The sequence below is a fragment of the Drosophila ficusphila genome, unplaced genomic scaffold, assembly GCF_018152265.1.
Source record: "Drosophila ficusphila isolate 14025-0441.05 unplaced genomic scaffold, ASM1815226v1 contig_414, whole genome shotgun sequence".
Lineage (NCBI taxonomy): Eukaryota > Metazoa > Arthropoda > Insecta > Diptera > Drosophilidae > Drosophila > Drosophila ficusphila.
This window is the reverse complement of record NW_025064328.1, coordinates 1,390,293-1,404,783: the sequence shown is the minus strand read 5'-3', so window position 1 is coordinate 1,404,783 and position 14,491 is coordinate 1,390,293. Positions and strand designations below refer to the sequence as shown.

Genomic DNA, 14,491 nt, shown 5'->3' with positions numbered 1-14,491 from the left:
AGAAACAGCAACACGAGATAAGCTTTGGATGGCGGGCTACAAAAGCCGGGTCTCAGCTCCCGACAGAATCCAGTTACCACCACGATGTCGGGAACCACAAAGCTGCCAGTCTATCTGCTCCTAGTCGCTATTTCCGTGGGCGGGAGTGTGTGCTACGATGTGCCCAAGGCCACCGTCAAGGTCAATTCTCCGAGAGGATTCGAGGTCTCCATTCCCCATCAGCCCGGAATCTCGCTGTTCGCCTTTCACGGCAAAGTCAACGAGCAGATGGACGATCTGTCCGATCAGACGTGGGCCGCCGATATAGTGAGTTCCCGGAATGGACGCTGGACTTATCGCAACCGGAACCAGGAACTCAAGCAGGGAGATGTTCTATACTACTGGACTACTGCCAGGTACAATGGCGTCGATTACCACAATTATAACCAGGCTTATGTCGTTGGCGGAGGTGATTCCCAGGTACTCGACGTGAACGGTTCCAACGGTGGTCATCAACCGATTATCGCCAACGGTCACAACACAATCAATATAATTGTGAACTAAACTAAGCGTTAATAAAGCTATTACTCTTTTATAGCTTTGTCAGTGGCAAAACAAAAAACCATCTATACTCAACTTACGCTTGACCTTTCGAGAACACACTTTTTATGAGCCTTTTAAGATTTTATTGATACCCCGTCATAAACATGCTGTGACGAAACTGAATCCGCGCATAATAAAACAAACTAAAAGACCTAATGGGATCCGGATTGTTTTTTTTTTATTTTAAGAAAATTATAATCTCTAATTCCTATTCAAAATATGGTATAATAATTTTTGTATACATAAGCTAAAAGACTCAACACAAATTAAAGAACGGAAGATGCCTTTAACCCTCATTTCAACAAGTTTTGTAGGAAATCCGTTTGCAGACTCTCAAACCCCTTTCACCACAATTGGCACAACAATGTATTTGAAAACCATTGCATGGCTTCATTTTTTCCCATTAGGGCCATAAATCAAAGAAACACTTTGTCACAGATACGCAAGTTAGTATCCGGATCGTATAAATCATACTGAAAAGTTCCCTTGTCCGCTCATCAAGCGTGTTTAAAGGGCGACACCCAAAAACTGCCGCTATAAATTGAAGAGACGCAACCGAGGACACCAAAAACAAGAAAAAATGCAGCAAAGAATTTCGTCAGGTATGGGTCCACCACCCTCTATACACACACGACCATAAACAACTGCATAAAAGGTTGCTCTTAGACCATTTAACTTTCCCTCGAGGCTAACAGAAAGCAGATAAAACTTTTTGCCATCTCAGTTCCAGTTCAAGTTGCCCTTGGTAAGCTTATAGTTATTTAGAAGTTTCCGATTCTGCGTGTGTTGAAAGGTTTTCTTTTCAAAGCACAAGGTGGGAGCCATTTAATCGACTTGAAATTGGCTCGAAAGAAGTTATTTTTTATCTTCCTGAGGGAGTCTAAGTTAATCTTGCTCAAAATATTAAATATTATATTGGCATAAGTTTAAATTATTTTTAACCTTCCATAAGAAACTTTAACCAACAGGATAAATAAAGTAATAAATCCTTATACTATGATCATCTCCTGCTAGATAATGCAGAAGCAGTGATTTATGGTATATAAAGTTGGTGTATTATACATTCTTAACGTTTATTGTTCATGTTGGTTTGGACCATTATATTCCTAAATCCGCTCCTGGGACCGACTGTTTTGTGTTAGCTTTTTCTGCCTTGCGCTTGACCTGGCTCCCTGACCGCTTTCAGCCGAGAATCGAAAACCGTGAAAGTTGAGTGTACACAGACACCCAGAATTTAGAAAATTACATAGTGCACACATACCTCGGTAAATTGGTGTAATATGGAATAATAAATATATTATTATGCCTGGTCAGGCCATTTGTCACATCTCATTTGCAGTGCATTAAGAATTTGTGCGGAGAGGCATACTGCCTTTGCACTTTTTTGCAATTATTTACCCGACTATATACATATATACCTACCATATATTCAGGTGAGCGTGTGAGTGCATATATCTGTGGCACGAAGAAAGCGGACTAAGTGACGCTGTCAGCAACATTTGCCAGCAGTTCTGCTCTCATTTTCTCATTTCGCTTGGCGCAAAAATCCAGCTAGCGGCAAGATTGTGGCAGTTGCAGTTGCACTTGCACCAGCACCACCCATTTCCACCTGCACCACCCGTTTTTGCGCCACCCACCCACATGGACACTCGGCACACGCTTCATTTAACGCCCATATAGTCCACATTTTTTCACAACCTTTTTTCAGATTTCAGGCGCTAAAATGACTTGTGACGACAACTTAATGCGGAAAGTGGGGAAAAAATATATACCTACTTACGACCGAAAAAAAACTCAGAACACATTTTTCATAAGCCTCAGGTGAAGAGCACTTAATGTACTTTCGATGCTTGTAGCATTCAAGTGTTTTTTATTTGAATTTTATACCACTACGATACTACTTTTATATTTAAATTTAAGTATCCTTTACTTTCCGTTGCCAAATGGTCCACCAGTATTACTGCCACTGATCAAACCACTTCCAGCTTGTCCTTGATCAGTTGAATTGGCAAAAGGACCTCCACTGTTCCCACCAGAAATTAGTCCTTCTTGTTGATTATCACTTTGGAATGGCCCTCCTTTCTTGGTTCCACTTATAAGACCACTTTCACCTTGTGCAAAGGGACCTTGGCTACTTCCTCCAGAAATTACTCCTTCTTCGTTGTCATCCAGGGCAAAAGGACCTCCTGGCCTTTTGCCACTAATCAGACCACCTTGGCCCGGTGTTCCATATCTTCCTGGATTTTGGCTAAACGGACCTCCGCTGTTGGTGTTTGAAATAAGATCTTCGTTGGCGAATGGACCTCCAGTTTGACTGCCACTAATAAGACCACTTTCGGGATAGCCTGAAGACTGATAGCCATCCGTCCATTGGTTTTTAGAAAAGGGACCTCCACTATTTCCTCCGGAAACTAAATTTCCTTGGTTTTGGTTAGCGGCAAAAGGTCCTCCAGTGTTACCACCACTGATCAATCCATTTTCTCTATAATTACCGCCGAATGGGCCCCCAGTGTATCCTTCGGAAATTAATCGAGTTTGAAGATGGCCATTATAAAAGGGGCCTCCCCTATTGCCTTCATAAATAAGACCATCTTGTCCTCTATTCAATCCTCCTCTGAATGGAAAGCCATAGTCTCTGTAAACCAGTTGTGCCAAACTGGAACCAGGAATCAGCAGCATCGCCACAAACAAAAACGACCTCATCATGAAGAGAGCAAATAGATGACTGATCTTCCAAAACGATTCGTGTTTTTTCCAAGATCAGCCAGCGAGAATACAAAAAATAAACAGACCTAAGCAAACAAGAATTAGCAAATAGCTCAATGAATCAGATAACCCATCAATCAGTAGATGACGTGAAAAAGTCGAAGAGCTTATCAGCATTTTTGAAGCTTAAAATAAGCTTCAGATCTCGAGCATTACTTTTCAGACACTTTTCTGTATAGCTTTAAAAGTCAACTTCGTACACTGTTCAGCAAGGTTTTGAATTAAAACGAGGTAAGCAGAAATATGTAGATGGAAGTCTCTATTCAACTAAGGTTGCATAAATAAATTGAACAATACGTATTATTAAACAGGTTTAAAGAAGTTTTCACAACATAATACAGTTTTAACTATACCAATGAATAAAAGAGTGTTACTATATACAATGAAAGGAAACGGAAGTTTAAGATTTTACTTTAAATTGCTTTTATCCTTAAAACCATCTTTCACCTAGGCCATCAGTATAAATCAAGCTCCTCTCAAAATGTCAAATCTCGTGCTGAGTCTTCCACTCTGTATGTTATTCCTGGCGTCGACCCCCATAAATCGCAATCAGAAAACTTAAAGACAGCGAACGCCCAAAGAAAACGTAACATTCGCCCATGAATATAAATACGTGTCCGGGCTGAAACTATTTCACGAAAATGCGGGCGTCATCTAATGGGTAAAATATGAAGCCGACGTCCAACTCTGGAAAAGGGAAGTCGAGGGACGTGGGGCCCGCAAGTCGTGAGCCGCGAGTAAAAAAGCCGGCAGAGTGGCAAATTAATTATAAAAGATTCCGCTGCCACCAAGTTAAATATTTTTGCTTAACTTCGGTTCAAACTGTGGGCGGACACGGGGCGTGGCCGTGGAAAATAAGTTGCCAGTAACTTGACGCACATTTGTCAGGTTTTTTCCCGTGAAAAGGGGTTAGTGGGTGGCAAGGTGGGTGGTGTGAGACTTGCCAGTCTACAGGTGTCTTTTCACAAGCGGAGAGAGTGGAATTTTCCGTGAGGCTGTTTGTGGGTGGGTGGACTGGGGAGATGCTGATATATGGCTCTTTGAAATTAGTCCAAGTGCAAAATGTCCTGAAAGGAATAAAAAATTGAGCAAAATGGAGAAGAATGGCATAACTTTGTCAGGCTGTTGTCGATGATGTTTTCTCAGGGGTAAGAAACATATATAACTCAGATGCTTCTGGAAAATCACAACCACTTAAGCATTTGCAAAAACTAGATTCAACAACCTAAGAATTTACTTCACTTAAGTTTACTACCATCTCGTGTCATCAATTAATTTAGGTTATACCACGACTACTTTGAAATGCAAGTGAATCTGTGAGAAACAGCTAGCTATTATCAGCTTCCATCAAATTAGAAACTAATTTATTAGTTTATTGGTTCAAAGTGATTGAATAGATTGCATCTTAAAGTTCCTTCTATCACTAAACAACCAAATTAGCCACCGAGTAAATAAATTTGCATCTACAGAATGTAATTTGCAGGCTCTATGTACATTCGAAAACACTTGTGTTGTTGTCCTGGATCATAACAAATATATATATATATGAACATATATTCCGGGGCTGTGTACTCAATTAGCATTAATGAATCCTCATCCTCTTGCAGGTAATGCCTATAAAGCTCGCCTTAATAATTGAATTAATGTCGCTTCGCTGGCGCTCACTTTGCCCCAAGTTGTTGTTTACTTATTAGGCTAATTGTGTTCATTAAGACCACCTGCCTTTGTGCAAGTACTTTAAAACTCGAGATTGTTGCCATTTTCGATTGATCAAATGCACTTTCCGTGTCTTTGGCCTTCCTCTCCACTCCCGACTCTCTTCTAACAATGGCTCACGTCGCAAGTCATCTGCAGCAGCCCAACATCATCGTCTGCATTTCAAAATCACACACAAAACATTTGCCAAATGCGAAAATGCAGTCAAAGTCGTGCAATATGCAGTGTCCCAGAGCCAAGCTACCTTTCCTTACCAACAACAGATCCACTACTCTTCCCACTCAATTGGAAATTACACAGAGCGAAAAAATCTTTAAATTTTTAAGTACACACATACGTAGAGTTTGAATAAGATTGATGTCACAAGTCACCTGAGTAGTATACTTTCTTTTATTCAATGTTAGTTAGTGTTATATTTCATATTTTAAACCTATATTTATAAAGAATTAATGCGATTTAAAATCTTAAAACAATTGTAACTTAGGCACTTACTTTTAAAGCTTTCTATGGATATACTCATCTAATTACCAAATAAAATGCTTAAGCAAAGGTGTGTAGGTGCAAAAAGAAAATACCTTAATTTTTTTTAATTATTCTGGATTGCATTTTTTATATCTCAGTGTAGGGGGATCCCCCGATGAACACACTTTTTTTGTACTTGTGCAGTCAGCCGTTGATAGAGACATTGAAGAGCGACAGAGAGCGAATTAGAGGAGGTGTGAGAGAGGGGGATAAAAAGATAGGTGGGAAGGGGGAGGAACAAACAGAGTGGGAGAACAAATACCTCTAGTGCTATTTTCTATCTGCGCTTTGTGGAAATGTTTGCTGTTGTTGCTGGCTCTGCTTTCGCTCTGCAATTGTTGTTATATTTAGCATCGCAGACGCAATTTATATAAAGTTTAATTGATTGGAAAATCAAATCGATTCGATTCGCACTGCAGCAGCGGCAGCAACAGGAACAGCAACAGCAACAACAACGGATACGCATTTGCCTTTGACCAGTCGCAGATTGTATGGGGAATTCCCCCAGTTCAAGTGGGAAGCCGACGTCCATGGACCAACCTACATACATGCCGTATTTCAGACTCAAAGTCGTTTATCTTCCCGCCGTTTGGAAACATTTCTGATCTCGGTTTGCAGTTGGGCTAATGTAAGACGCACATAAATACAATAAAGAACATCGGATGTGGCAATAAAAGCCAAAGCAACACATTGAGGTTAAATTAAGCTTCTTAACCTGCACTTGACAGCCTGAATTCAATTACAGTCTCAACGTGTAACAACAATGCGATAAATAATTTAACAAGTAAGTCAATTTGTAGAAAATAATGTTCTATTGGACAAACTCAAAAAAATATGTATACTTAGAGTTTTATGTTTGGGTCAATTAAAAGTTGAAATTGACTTGCTTTCTTTGACACAAAAATAAAACCAAAAATAAAACCACAAAAATAAAACCAGCTTAATATTTGCAACAACCAATTGAAAGCAAATTATTTTTAAAAATCAATTCCAGTTTCCAACTGACAAGGTCCATATTCTCGATGTTTAATGCGCATAAGTTCGGGTAGTAAATCTTTAACAAAACAATAATCAACAAACTAACATGTTAAGTGGCTGCAATAATTTGCACTTCCTACTAATTCAGTCTCTCGCCAAATGGAAGTCCAACTTTTTATTCTACGCTTTGCAATTGCTTTATTTTCCAGAGTATTTATCCCACCCCCTGTCCACCTAATCCAAATCCACAGCCACTCAAACGAAGCACTTGTCATTAACAAACAGCGCAATACCTGTTTAATTTTTATTGTAAAACTTGGCTCGGCGAGAGCTTAACTTTTCCCAATGCAGTGCAGGTTAGATACAAACACCCACCCACGACTCGCCCATTCGACGCTTGGGGGCCATGGATAATGTCAATGGCCGGGTTCCGAGGTGGGAGCGAGCAGTTCGACGATATGTTTAATGGCACTAGCAATGGAAAAAGTTTTACGTATAGCAAAGCAATTCAATTGAAAATAATTAGAAACGTAGCCACATGGCGAAACTTCTTAATTGCCCGACTATTGTGCGTCTACACTAAACAAAATGATGCCAGATACACTAGGTATGATTTTTTAAGTAACTATACATATATTGTTTATTTCTAAAAGTGGAGTCACTTACGTTTGAAAGAATTATCTAAGTTTTACTTTTTCTAATTTTGCTGGTTAAGCACCACTCTAATTCCTGATCTACCACAAATTTTCTGTGTAGCATTTGCGATATACGTACGTATTTTTTCTAGGTAACAATAGTAGAACGAGGGTTTTGACTGCGAATTGAAAGAGTGCAAAGAACAGAAAATTGCATTATGCATAAGGCGATTGAGCTGGGGCCATTATCGAACCCCTCCACGTTTCCAAACACAAAAAGAGAAAGAGAGGGACTTTGGCAATCCAAGAGATACGAGTCAAATGAGAGATAGAGAGCGACTTGGCGATAGGAGCCGTATAAAATAAGTGTGTCTATATAATGCAACATCATTGGAACTCCTCGCCTTGACCATGTTCCTCAGTAAGCATATCGCGGTGCTTTTGCTCTGGCTCTGCTTCGCTGTTCTCAGCGGTGAGTGATGAAGCTAGAATATAGATTCTTCTTCTATTTATAAAACAAATATTTTTACATGTCCCAAAGTCTACGGCAATCCCCGCTGGCACTGGGGACCTGCCTCCAATAGCGGACCAATTGGTGGACCCGCCTGGAACGGCGGAGAAGATGAGTCTACCGATAATATAATCATCCACTCGAATGGGAAAGGCAAATGGCGTTACTAATTTTAATAAAGCGTGGAAGTCGTGACGAATATCTGAGTCGTTATGCATTTTTTTCCGCGAATTTATGAATAATTTTAAGCAACTTTACTAAACTACATTTTTCTTAGAAGTATACTGGATTCTTACGATTATACTTTTTCATTGTCATACTCAAATAAATATTCAAATATATACTAAGAAACCACTAAACAGAAGATTATTCTTAACTTTATTAAAAACAAATATTGCAGTTTACCTTTCTGCAAGCCCCCGAAATTTTTAGCTTAAATAGATGTAAAGAAATCATCTTTCAATAATTAAAAAGTTATGAATGCAATTTCTTTTAAAATTTTAATATACAAATTTTGAAGTGTGTCTGATTTTGGGTCACCTTTCTGCAATCATTTGAAGTCTTGGGAAATTTCTGATATAGGCATAAAAAACGGCCTTAAATAAGCAACAAGTTTTGAATGCAGGATCTTAGCTTTAAACTTTATTCTTCATTCTTCAAGTTAAGAGGTACGACTTAGAAATTGTGTTTAAGTGCCTTGTGATTTATTTTAATAAATTTAAATATATATCTTTATAAGGGTGTTTGTTTTTAAAACAAACTGATAATTGTAACAGTTTCATTGATAAGGATGAAAACCGGTTTATGGGTTTTTTCATATGACGCGCATTGATCGTCAAAACAAAGTCGGCACGTGCTGTATTATTTTCTGCAGCTTAATGCATGTTGTAGCCCTCCCATCCTACCGGTTTATTTCAAATGTGCGTACTACTGGCCTGGCCCAAAAGCTTTCCCGATTTGACTCGCTCCGCTCTCTGTCTATTCAACAAAATCGGGAGTCGAATGGCAAGCCCGTGACTCAGTGGATCACTCGCTCAACCGCAAGTAAACAAAACAAACTTGTCGCTGGCAATTCCCGGCAGTTGCACCTCTGACCTTCCCCCGCGTCTTATCTGTCCAACTGGGAGAGTACAAGTACTGAGAACCGATCATATAGAATATAGAACGACTGCGAGTTGATGCGCCGATATTTGGTGAGCTTGTATAAATAGCTGACTCTTGACTTGGCATTGGCATAGTCAATGCAAAATGGGCTTGTGCACTGGAACTTGGATTTCACTGGTGGTGGCCATCGCCACTCTGACTAGCGGTAAACACATAAATTATCTTGCTTTCCTGCTTAACATTTAAGCTGCAACTAAATCCAAAAACATAATTTTATTCAGCAGACAATTTGTGAACTGTTTTAACCAAATTGTCTAATTATTTACCTTCTAGCTGCAAACATTCAGCGATCCGATGATTCGAGGATAGTACACAGCAATGGAAACACCTTCCTATCAAACGGAGCTGGCCAGATCATCCGAGGACCCGATGGCAAGGTTGTCTTGATAGGATCTGATGGACGCAGGATCATTGCGAACGATGACTCAAGCGAAGAGGACCCCTCCCAGGAAAGTGGCCAAAACTATAACAGCAACGTTATTATCAACGGCCGGACCGGCTCCAACATAATTCAGAGCAATGGACACAGCTTCATCTATGGGCCCTCTAGTGAAGGGGGTGTGATCGTCAACAGTGGATATACTGTGCGGATCATAAACGGAGCTCTTGAGCTGACCGAGAACGGAAAGGTGTACACTTTCCAGCCAAAGCCAGCAGGTGTAAACGAACAGGAAACTGTGGACATCAACGGGCAGCCGGCTGTGGTGGAGTATTCAAATGGGAATGTAATCATCGAACTGGCCGATAAAACCGTGATTGCCAAGGTTGGGGATCAAACCTTCCTCGGCGACCGCTACTCCTTTGACAATCGCGATAAACTAGTTGCCGAGACCAATCAATACGTTCAACGTGTGCAACAAGAGGTTCAGGACAATCTCAAAAAAACCATGTCCGATCTCAACGCCCAACTTCAGAGAACCCTGGGCAACATCTTCGTCTAGGATTACAAATTAGACATTAGTCGCTCGAAATAAAGCGCATTTGCAGCATTCAAACTGACTTGAACTTTAAGTGGTGTAAATCAATATCTTAACTTCTCCAGAAGCTCCTATTGTCGCTGGCAAATGCAAATTTAGCAGCCAGAACGTGAGGGGTTCTTAGCCATAATCTCTCGATTCGCACTACCTGGGGCCACAAGTATGTGTGTGTGGGTCAATTACTGGGAAATGCCGTCCAGCTTAGGTTATGTGATTGATTAGCGGGAAATTCACCGCAACGGCATTGGGGATTGTTAATTCCAATTCCTAACGCTTAGTTAGGCAGTCCAGACAGTTGGGGGCGTGTGGCGCTTGGAATACAATTACCGAGCTGGTGGCACTTAGTATTTAGATCAGGGGTTTTCCCAGCGAGATCTGGCCTATTTGGCCTCTTCTTATCTGACTGCCAGACTTGTTATTGGTATTTTTAAACCAATTTAATGAACTCTTAATTAGTGACCTTGATCTTTTGTCCTCTGCAAATTGACTAAATGCGCTACAGTAAAAAATTCACTTAGCAAGCAGCAAACAGTACTGAACAAATTCTGGGAAATGTTCTTAATTAAATTAAGGTCCGTCAAAAAAATTTGTGTTTAACCGGTTACGTGTAAAATAAACTAGACTTCACTAAACTTTATCAGATGCATATAAAAAATGTGCTTTAAGATTATAAAGTGTATTTACGTGTTAGAACATATGTACATAAAAGATCTGAATGGAAAAATAAACAATTTAATTTATTATTTACCTGTCAAATATGTAGATGTTTGCCAATTATCTGCGCTTTGTTTTTTTAAGCTTTTGTTAAGCAAATGAAAAAAAAAATCAAACTGTTTGATTCGTTGACAAGCAGATTAATATTTGATCTTAATAGGGTTGCGATGCACTTGTAGGATTTTATCTAAAAAAAAACTTATGTTATCAACACTAAAATAGTGCTGCTAAGCTTGCATATTTTTATTTTATTAAAAATGATTGGTAACCCTGGTTTCCCAAAATGTATTTTTCAATGGAAAAAAAACTAAAAACTGACAAGTTCAAGCAAAAGCGTAGAAAAATATTATATATAAAAATTGTAATAGGTCGGCACATAAACAGAAGCGTTCTATAATTGGCTTTTCTTGGTCTTGATAAAATAAATAGGCCGGTGGTATTTCGCACGAATAGAAAAAACGTCTAAATTTGTAGTGTCTATTTTTGAAGTTTTTTAATGTCAACCACTGGCGACAATTGGAACAAGCCCACTAGGCAAGATACGAAAATGGGCTTTCTGCTGACCAAAACGCAGTTGTCCGCCTGGTCGTCGGCATTTTTTGAATCTCCGCAAAATCGGCTGGCTCAGAATCTTTGCACCGCTCGAAATCCGATCAACGTGTGTCTACGATCTGAGGCGGACTTAAACTCCGAAGTTTCCGGAAAAAAAACTTGGCACGAGGTTGATAACAAGGAAAAGCCCACCACAGATGGTCCGGGATGGATTTGCACGGGCTTGGACCTCCTGCGTCAGGGAATGGATAAGAAGCTGCCACTTCCGACGGACTTCGAACTCTCCGCAGCCCATTTACTCTTCTGGCACAAGCTGGAAAGATGCAACTACTTCCTGTGGACAGTGGCCGACCTTCTAAAACAATGTGAGCCGCTCGATGGACGCCGCTTTCGGCACTTGATGAAGAACGCTATTCCAGATGGCGGCAACTGGCAGATGTTCGTTAACCTGGTCAAGAAGTACGGCGTGATGCCCAAAAAATGTTATCTATCCAATCAGCGGACCCTTAAACTAAATCAGATTTTGAGGAGTAAGGTAGGTATTAGCTTTTGGTTGTATTATTTGATTTAATATATGTTTTACAATCCTTAGCTTCGTGAATATGCCAGCGCTTTGCACGCTCAGTTCACATTTGATGGAAATGGCAACCGACTGCCCGAACTCATTGAAGACATGATGCCTCGTTTTTTCCGCGTGCTGAGCATTTGCCTTGGGGAACCACCGGAAGTTTTCGATTGGACATTTTATGACCACAAAAAGCGCCACCAGTCTCTAATCAACTTGAATTCGGTACACTTTTACGAGGTGATGGTGGCCAGTTCCTTCAATCTGGATGCCTTCGTTTGCCTCGGTCACGATCCTCGAATGTCCTCGAGTTCACAGACCAACTACACAATCGCCCACAGCTCCAATATGATAGATGGTGAGCCGCACAGGTATAACAACCAATCAATGGACGTCCTAATGCAGATCATAAAGGACTCCCTGGTTGGCGGAATGCCTGTTTGGTTGGGCTGCGATCTTTCCAGTAGACTCAATGCCCAATCCGGGCCCTTAAGCCTAAGATCCCATAGATTTGACCTTGTATTCGGCTGTCAAGTGGGCCAGTCCCTTACAAAAGCGGAGAGGCTCCTCTACAAAGATTCCCGTAGGGATTCAGCTCTACTGCTCACATCTGTTGCACTGGATTCAATGAATCAGCCGGTGCAATTCCGCACCATCAGTGATTCGACTGTGGACGAAAGTCCATCAACTGGGAGCCTTAAAGAGGAAGACGAACCTAAAAAAGAGAAAGGACTGAAGAAAAAGGCGATAAAAAGGAAGGGCATTTTTATGGAAGCAGACTGGTTAAGAGAATACGCCTTCGAAATTGTGGTTCACGAGAAATTTGTACCACCAGGGGTTTTACATGCTAGCAGAATCCCCAAATCCAAGGAGCTGCCCGCTTGGGATCCAATGGGCGCCTTGCTTAAATAGCTTCGATTGCTTTTTATTGTCATTGGCACTTATTAAAAATACAAAACAATTTCTGGTACTTATAAGAAAAACACTTTTTATTGGTTTTTTTAGTACAATTTTTTATTACGTTTATTTTTACATTAAATAAGCTTTGATTACCTGTTAAAATACAGTTACCATTCCCTTTCTTGGTTCGGTACTTGGTACTGATTTTGAAACTGATTTGGAAACTGATTTGGTAACTGATTTGGAAACTGAATTGGAAACTGGTTTGGAAACTGAATTGGAAACTGATTTGGAAACTGATTTGGAAACTGATCTGGGAACTGATAGGGGCCGGGAAGGGCTTGTTGATATTGTAACGGCGAGGATCGCTCCACAATTATGGGCTGTACGACCACTTTTGGCTCAAACAATTTTTCTAGAAGATGACGAGGCCGGCGAATGCTGTTAGTAATCTGGTCTGCCGATGTCGATGGTTCTCCGGATCCCGCATCTGATGGATTGGCCAATGCAATAACATGCTCGTCACCAACTGGCAAAGCAACACTTGCAACGTAGTCACCAGGAAATGCCAGGACCATCCCAATGGTGAGGCTGCTTAGCAGAAGAATAGCGACGACTTTCATCCCAATATGTGTTGTAAGATCTGCCGTTGACTGTGAACTGATGGCCAATGAAACCTGACTCGTCCTTAAGTAGTCAGCTCTTTCTACCTGACCCAGGTTTTTCCCATTTCCCTTGAACATCTGCACAAGGCGATCAGGTGGCTTAGTTACCCTTAAGTAATATAATTATTTCTTGGAATTCTGTTACTGCGTCCCAAAGTAATTGGTGCTTGTGATTTCTTTAACATTATTTCGTATTTAATAACGTATGGTTAAACTTATGCAGGTATAGTTGGCAAAACCGAAATTATAATAAACGAAATTCCAAAAATGTTATTTACATTTTTTCCTTTTTTCTAAAATGACAAGAAGAAGTACTGATTTTATCTGTAGGACATACATTTTTACTAGTTTTTCCTGTTAAAGATTTTGCTCCATTACCAACAACACGAAAAATATTTGATTTGAAGGCCAGCAACCTCTTATTATAAAATAAACTGACATTCAATACGATAAAAATCCGTATAAGCGATGCATCTTCGCTGAATGTAATAGAAAAGTATGTTTTAAGTATGGACTACATGGATTTGCAGTAAAAAATCGAAGTCGGTTAACATACTGTTTAAAATCTGGTCTACCCATGTCGCCCCAAATCTGTTCAATCTTGCAAAACAATATTTGCATCGTGATTACCAACTAACGAACTGAAATTTAATGTGAACCGATGGATTTGACTCATAGTTTCATAGTAAGAATAAGTAGAGCAGGTAACTTTTACTACCTGACTCGATAATGGCACCTTGTCTTTTGGAAAACTGTACCTCCGCATTCCCATGACTAATTAGTTAATTCTAATAACTATTAGTTAAGCATAAAGCATTTTCTTAAGATTTTCCTTAAAAGATAGGGACAGAACTTTTAAACGCTAGCGTTCGCTGAACACATAATTGTTATCTTTAATATATGTTATGAATATCACAACAATCTAAAACAGTTTCAATACATTTAATCTTATATTTAGAAACTACTCCATATCCCTCAGCACTAAACCATTGACAACGAGTACTTAAAGTGCCCTTTCTTCAAGTTTATTGTGAACTCTTGTGTCAGCCGCCAATTGCTGAAATGAAATTATTTAAAAATCCCGCAACGTCGTGTCCTCTGTGGCAGTTGTTGTCATCGTCACCGAGGCGCGACCTTCGCTAAGTTTTTTCGGGAATCGGTGCTACGTGCCCGGCATGCCTAATTAGGCATTAGAGAGTTCCCAAGGAGCGTTTGTCGAGTAGCCAGCAAGACGGCAACTGTGT

General features: G+C 40.1%; 6 protein-coding genes across 6 annotated transcripts; 4 read left to right on the top strand and 2 right to left on the bottom strand.

Annotated features, from left to right (window-relative positions):
• The first annotated feature begins 70 nt into the window (after positions 1-70).
• On the top strand, positions 71-738 carry LOC108094783 (gram-negative bacteria-binding protein 3). Its single transcript, XM_017195557.2, has one exon. It carries the CDS (start codon positions 85-87, stop codon positions 541-543), a length of 459 nt encoding a protein of 152 aa, XP_017051046.1. The 5' UTR covers positions 71-84; the 3' UTR covers positions 544-738.
• Positions 739-2,420: 1,682 nt separating this feature from the next.
• Positions 2,421-3,325, bottom strand: LOC108094779 (uncharacterized transmembrane protein DDB_G0289901). Its single transcript, XM_017195551.2, has one exon. It carries the CDS (start codon positions 3,286-3,288, stop codon positions 2,509-2,511), a length of 780 nt encoding a protein of 259 aa, XP_017051040.1. The 5' UTR covers positions 3,289-3,325; the 3' UTR covers positions 2,421-2,508.
• Positions 3,326-7,570: 4,245 nt separating this feature from the next.
• On the top strand, positions 7,571-8,069 carry LOC108094808. The gene is made up of 2 exons (XM_017195579.2): positions 7,571-7,671; positions 7,741-8,069. The coding sequence occupies exons 1-2, from the start codon at positions 7,611-7,613 to the stop codon at positions 7,878-7,880; spliced, it is 201 nt and encodes a 66-aa protein (XP_017051068.1). The 5' UTR covers positions 7,571-7,610; the 3' UTR covers positions 7,881-8,069.
• Positions 8,070-8,834: 765 nt separating this feature from the next.
• On the top strand, positions 8,835-9,873 carry LOC108094770. The gene is made up of 2 exons (XM_017195542.2): positions 8,835-9,019; positions 9,148-9,873. Exons 1-2 carry the CDS (start codon positions 8,959-8,961, stop codon positions 9,813-9,815), a joined length of 729 nt encoding a protein of 242 aa, XP_017051031.1. The 5' UTR covers positions 8,835-8,958; the 3' UTR covers positions 9,816-9,873.
• A 998-nt stretch (positions 9,874-10,871) lies between these two features.
• Positions 10,872-12,667, top strand: LOC108094963 (bleomycin hydrolase). The gene is made up of 2 exons (XM_017195826.1): positions 10,872-11,652; positions 11,710-12,667. Exons 1-2 carry the CDS (start codon positions 11,062-11,064, stop codon positions 12,592-12,594), a joined length of 1,476 nt encoding a protein of 491 aa, XP_017051315.1. The 5' UTR covers positions 10,872-11,061; the 3' UTR covers positions 12,595-12,667.
• Positions 12,668-12,674: 7 nt separating this feature from the next.
• LOC108094742 (gamma-hordein-3) lies at positions 12,675-13,235 on the bottom strand. Its single transcript, XM_017195490.2, has one exon. It carries the CDS (start codon positions 13,203-13,205, stop codon positions 12,750-12,752), a length of 456 nt encoding a protein of 151 aa, XP_017050979.2. The 5' UTR covers positions 13,206-13,235; the 3' UTR covers positions 12,675-12,749.
• Between the last annotated feature and the right edge of the window lie 1,256 nt (positions 13,236-14,491).

Coding starts and splice junctions, on each gene's coding strand:
- LOC108094783 (XM_017195557.2), top strand. CDS start 85: ATGTCGGGAACCACAAAGCTGCCAGTCTATCTGCTCCTAGTCGCTATT.
- LOC108094779 (XM_017195551.2), bottom strand. CDS start 3,288: ATGATGAGGTCGTTTTTGTTTGTGGCGATGCTGCTGATTCCTGGTTCC.
- LOC108094808 (XM_017195579.2), top strand. CDS start 7,611: ATGTTCCTCAGTAAGCATATCGCGGTGCTTTTGCTCTGGCTCTGCTTC. Junction 7,672..7,740: donor CTGCTTCGCTGTTCTCAGCG/GTGAGTGATGAA, acceptor CATGTCCCAAAG/TCTACGGCAATCCCCGCTGG.
- LOC108094770 (XM_017195542.2), top strand. CDS start 8,959: ATGGGCTTGTGCACTGGAACTTGGATTTCACTGGTGGTGGCCATCGCC. Junction 9,020..9,147: donor CATCGCCACTCTGACTAGCG/GTAAACACATAA, acceptor TTTACCTTCTAG/CTGCAAACATTCAGCGATCC.
- LOC108094963 (XM_017195826.1), top strand. CDS start 11,062: ATGTCAACCACTGGCGACAATTGGAACAAGCCCACTAGGCAAGATACG. Junction 11,653..11,709: donor ATCAGATTTTGAGGAGTAAG/GTAGGTATTAGC, acceptor TACAATCCTTAG/CTTCGTGAATATGCCAGCGC.
- LOC108094742 (XM_017195490.2), bottom strand. CDS start 13,205: ATGAAAGTCGTCGCTATTCTTCTGCTAAGCAGCCTCACCATTGGGATG.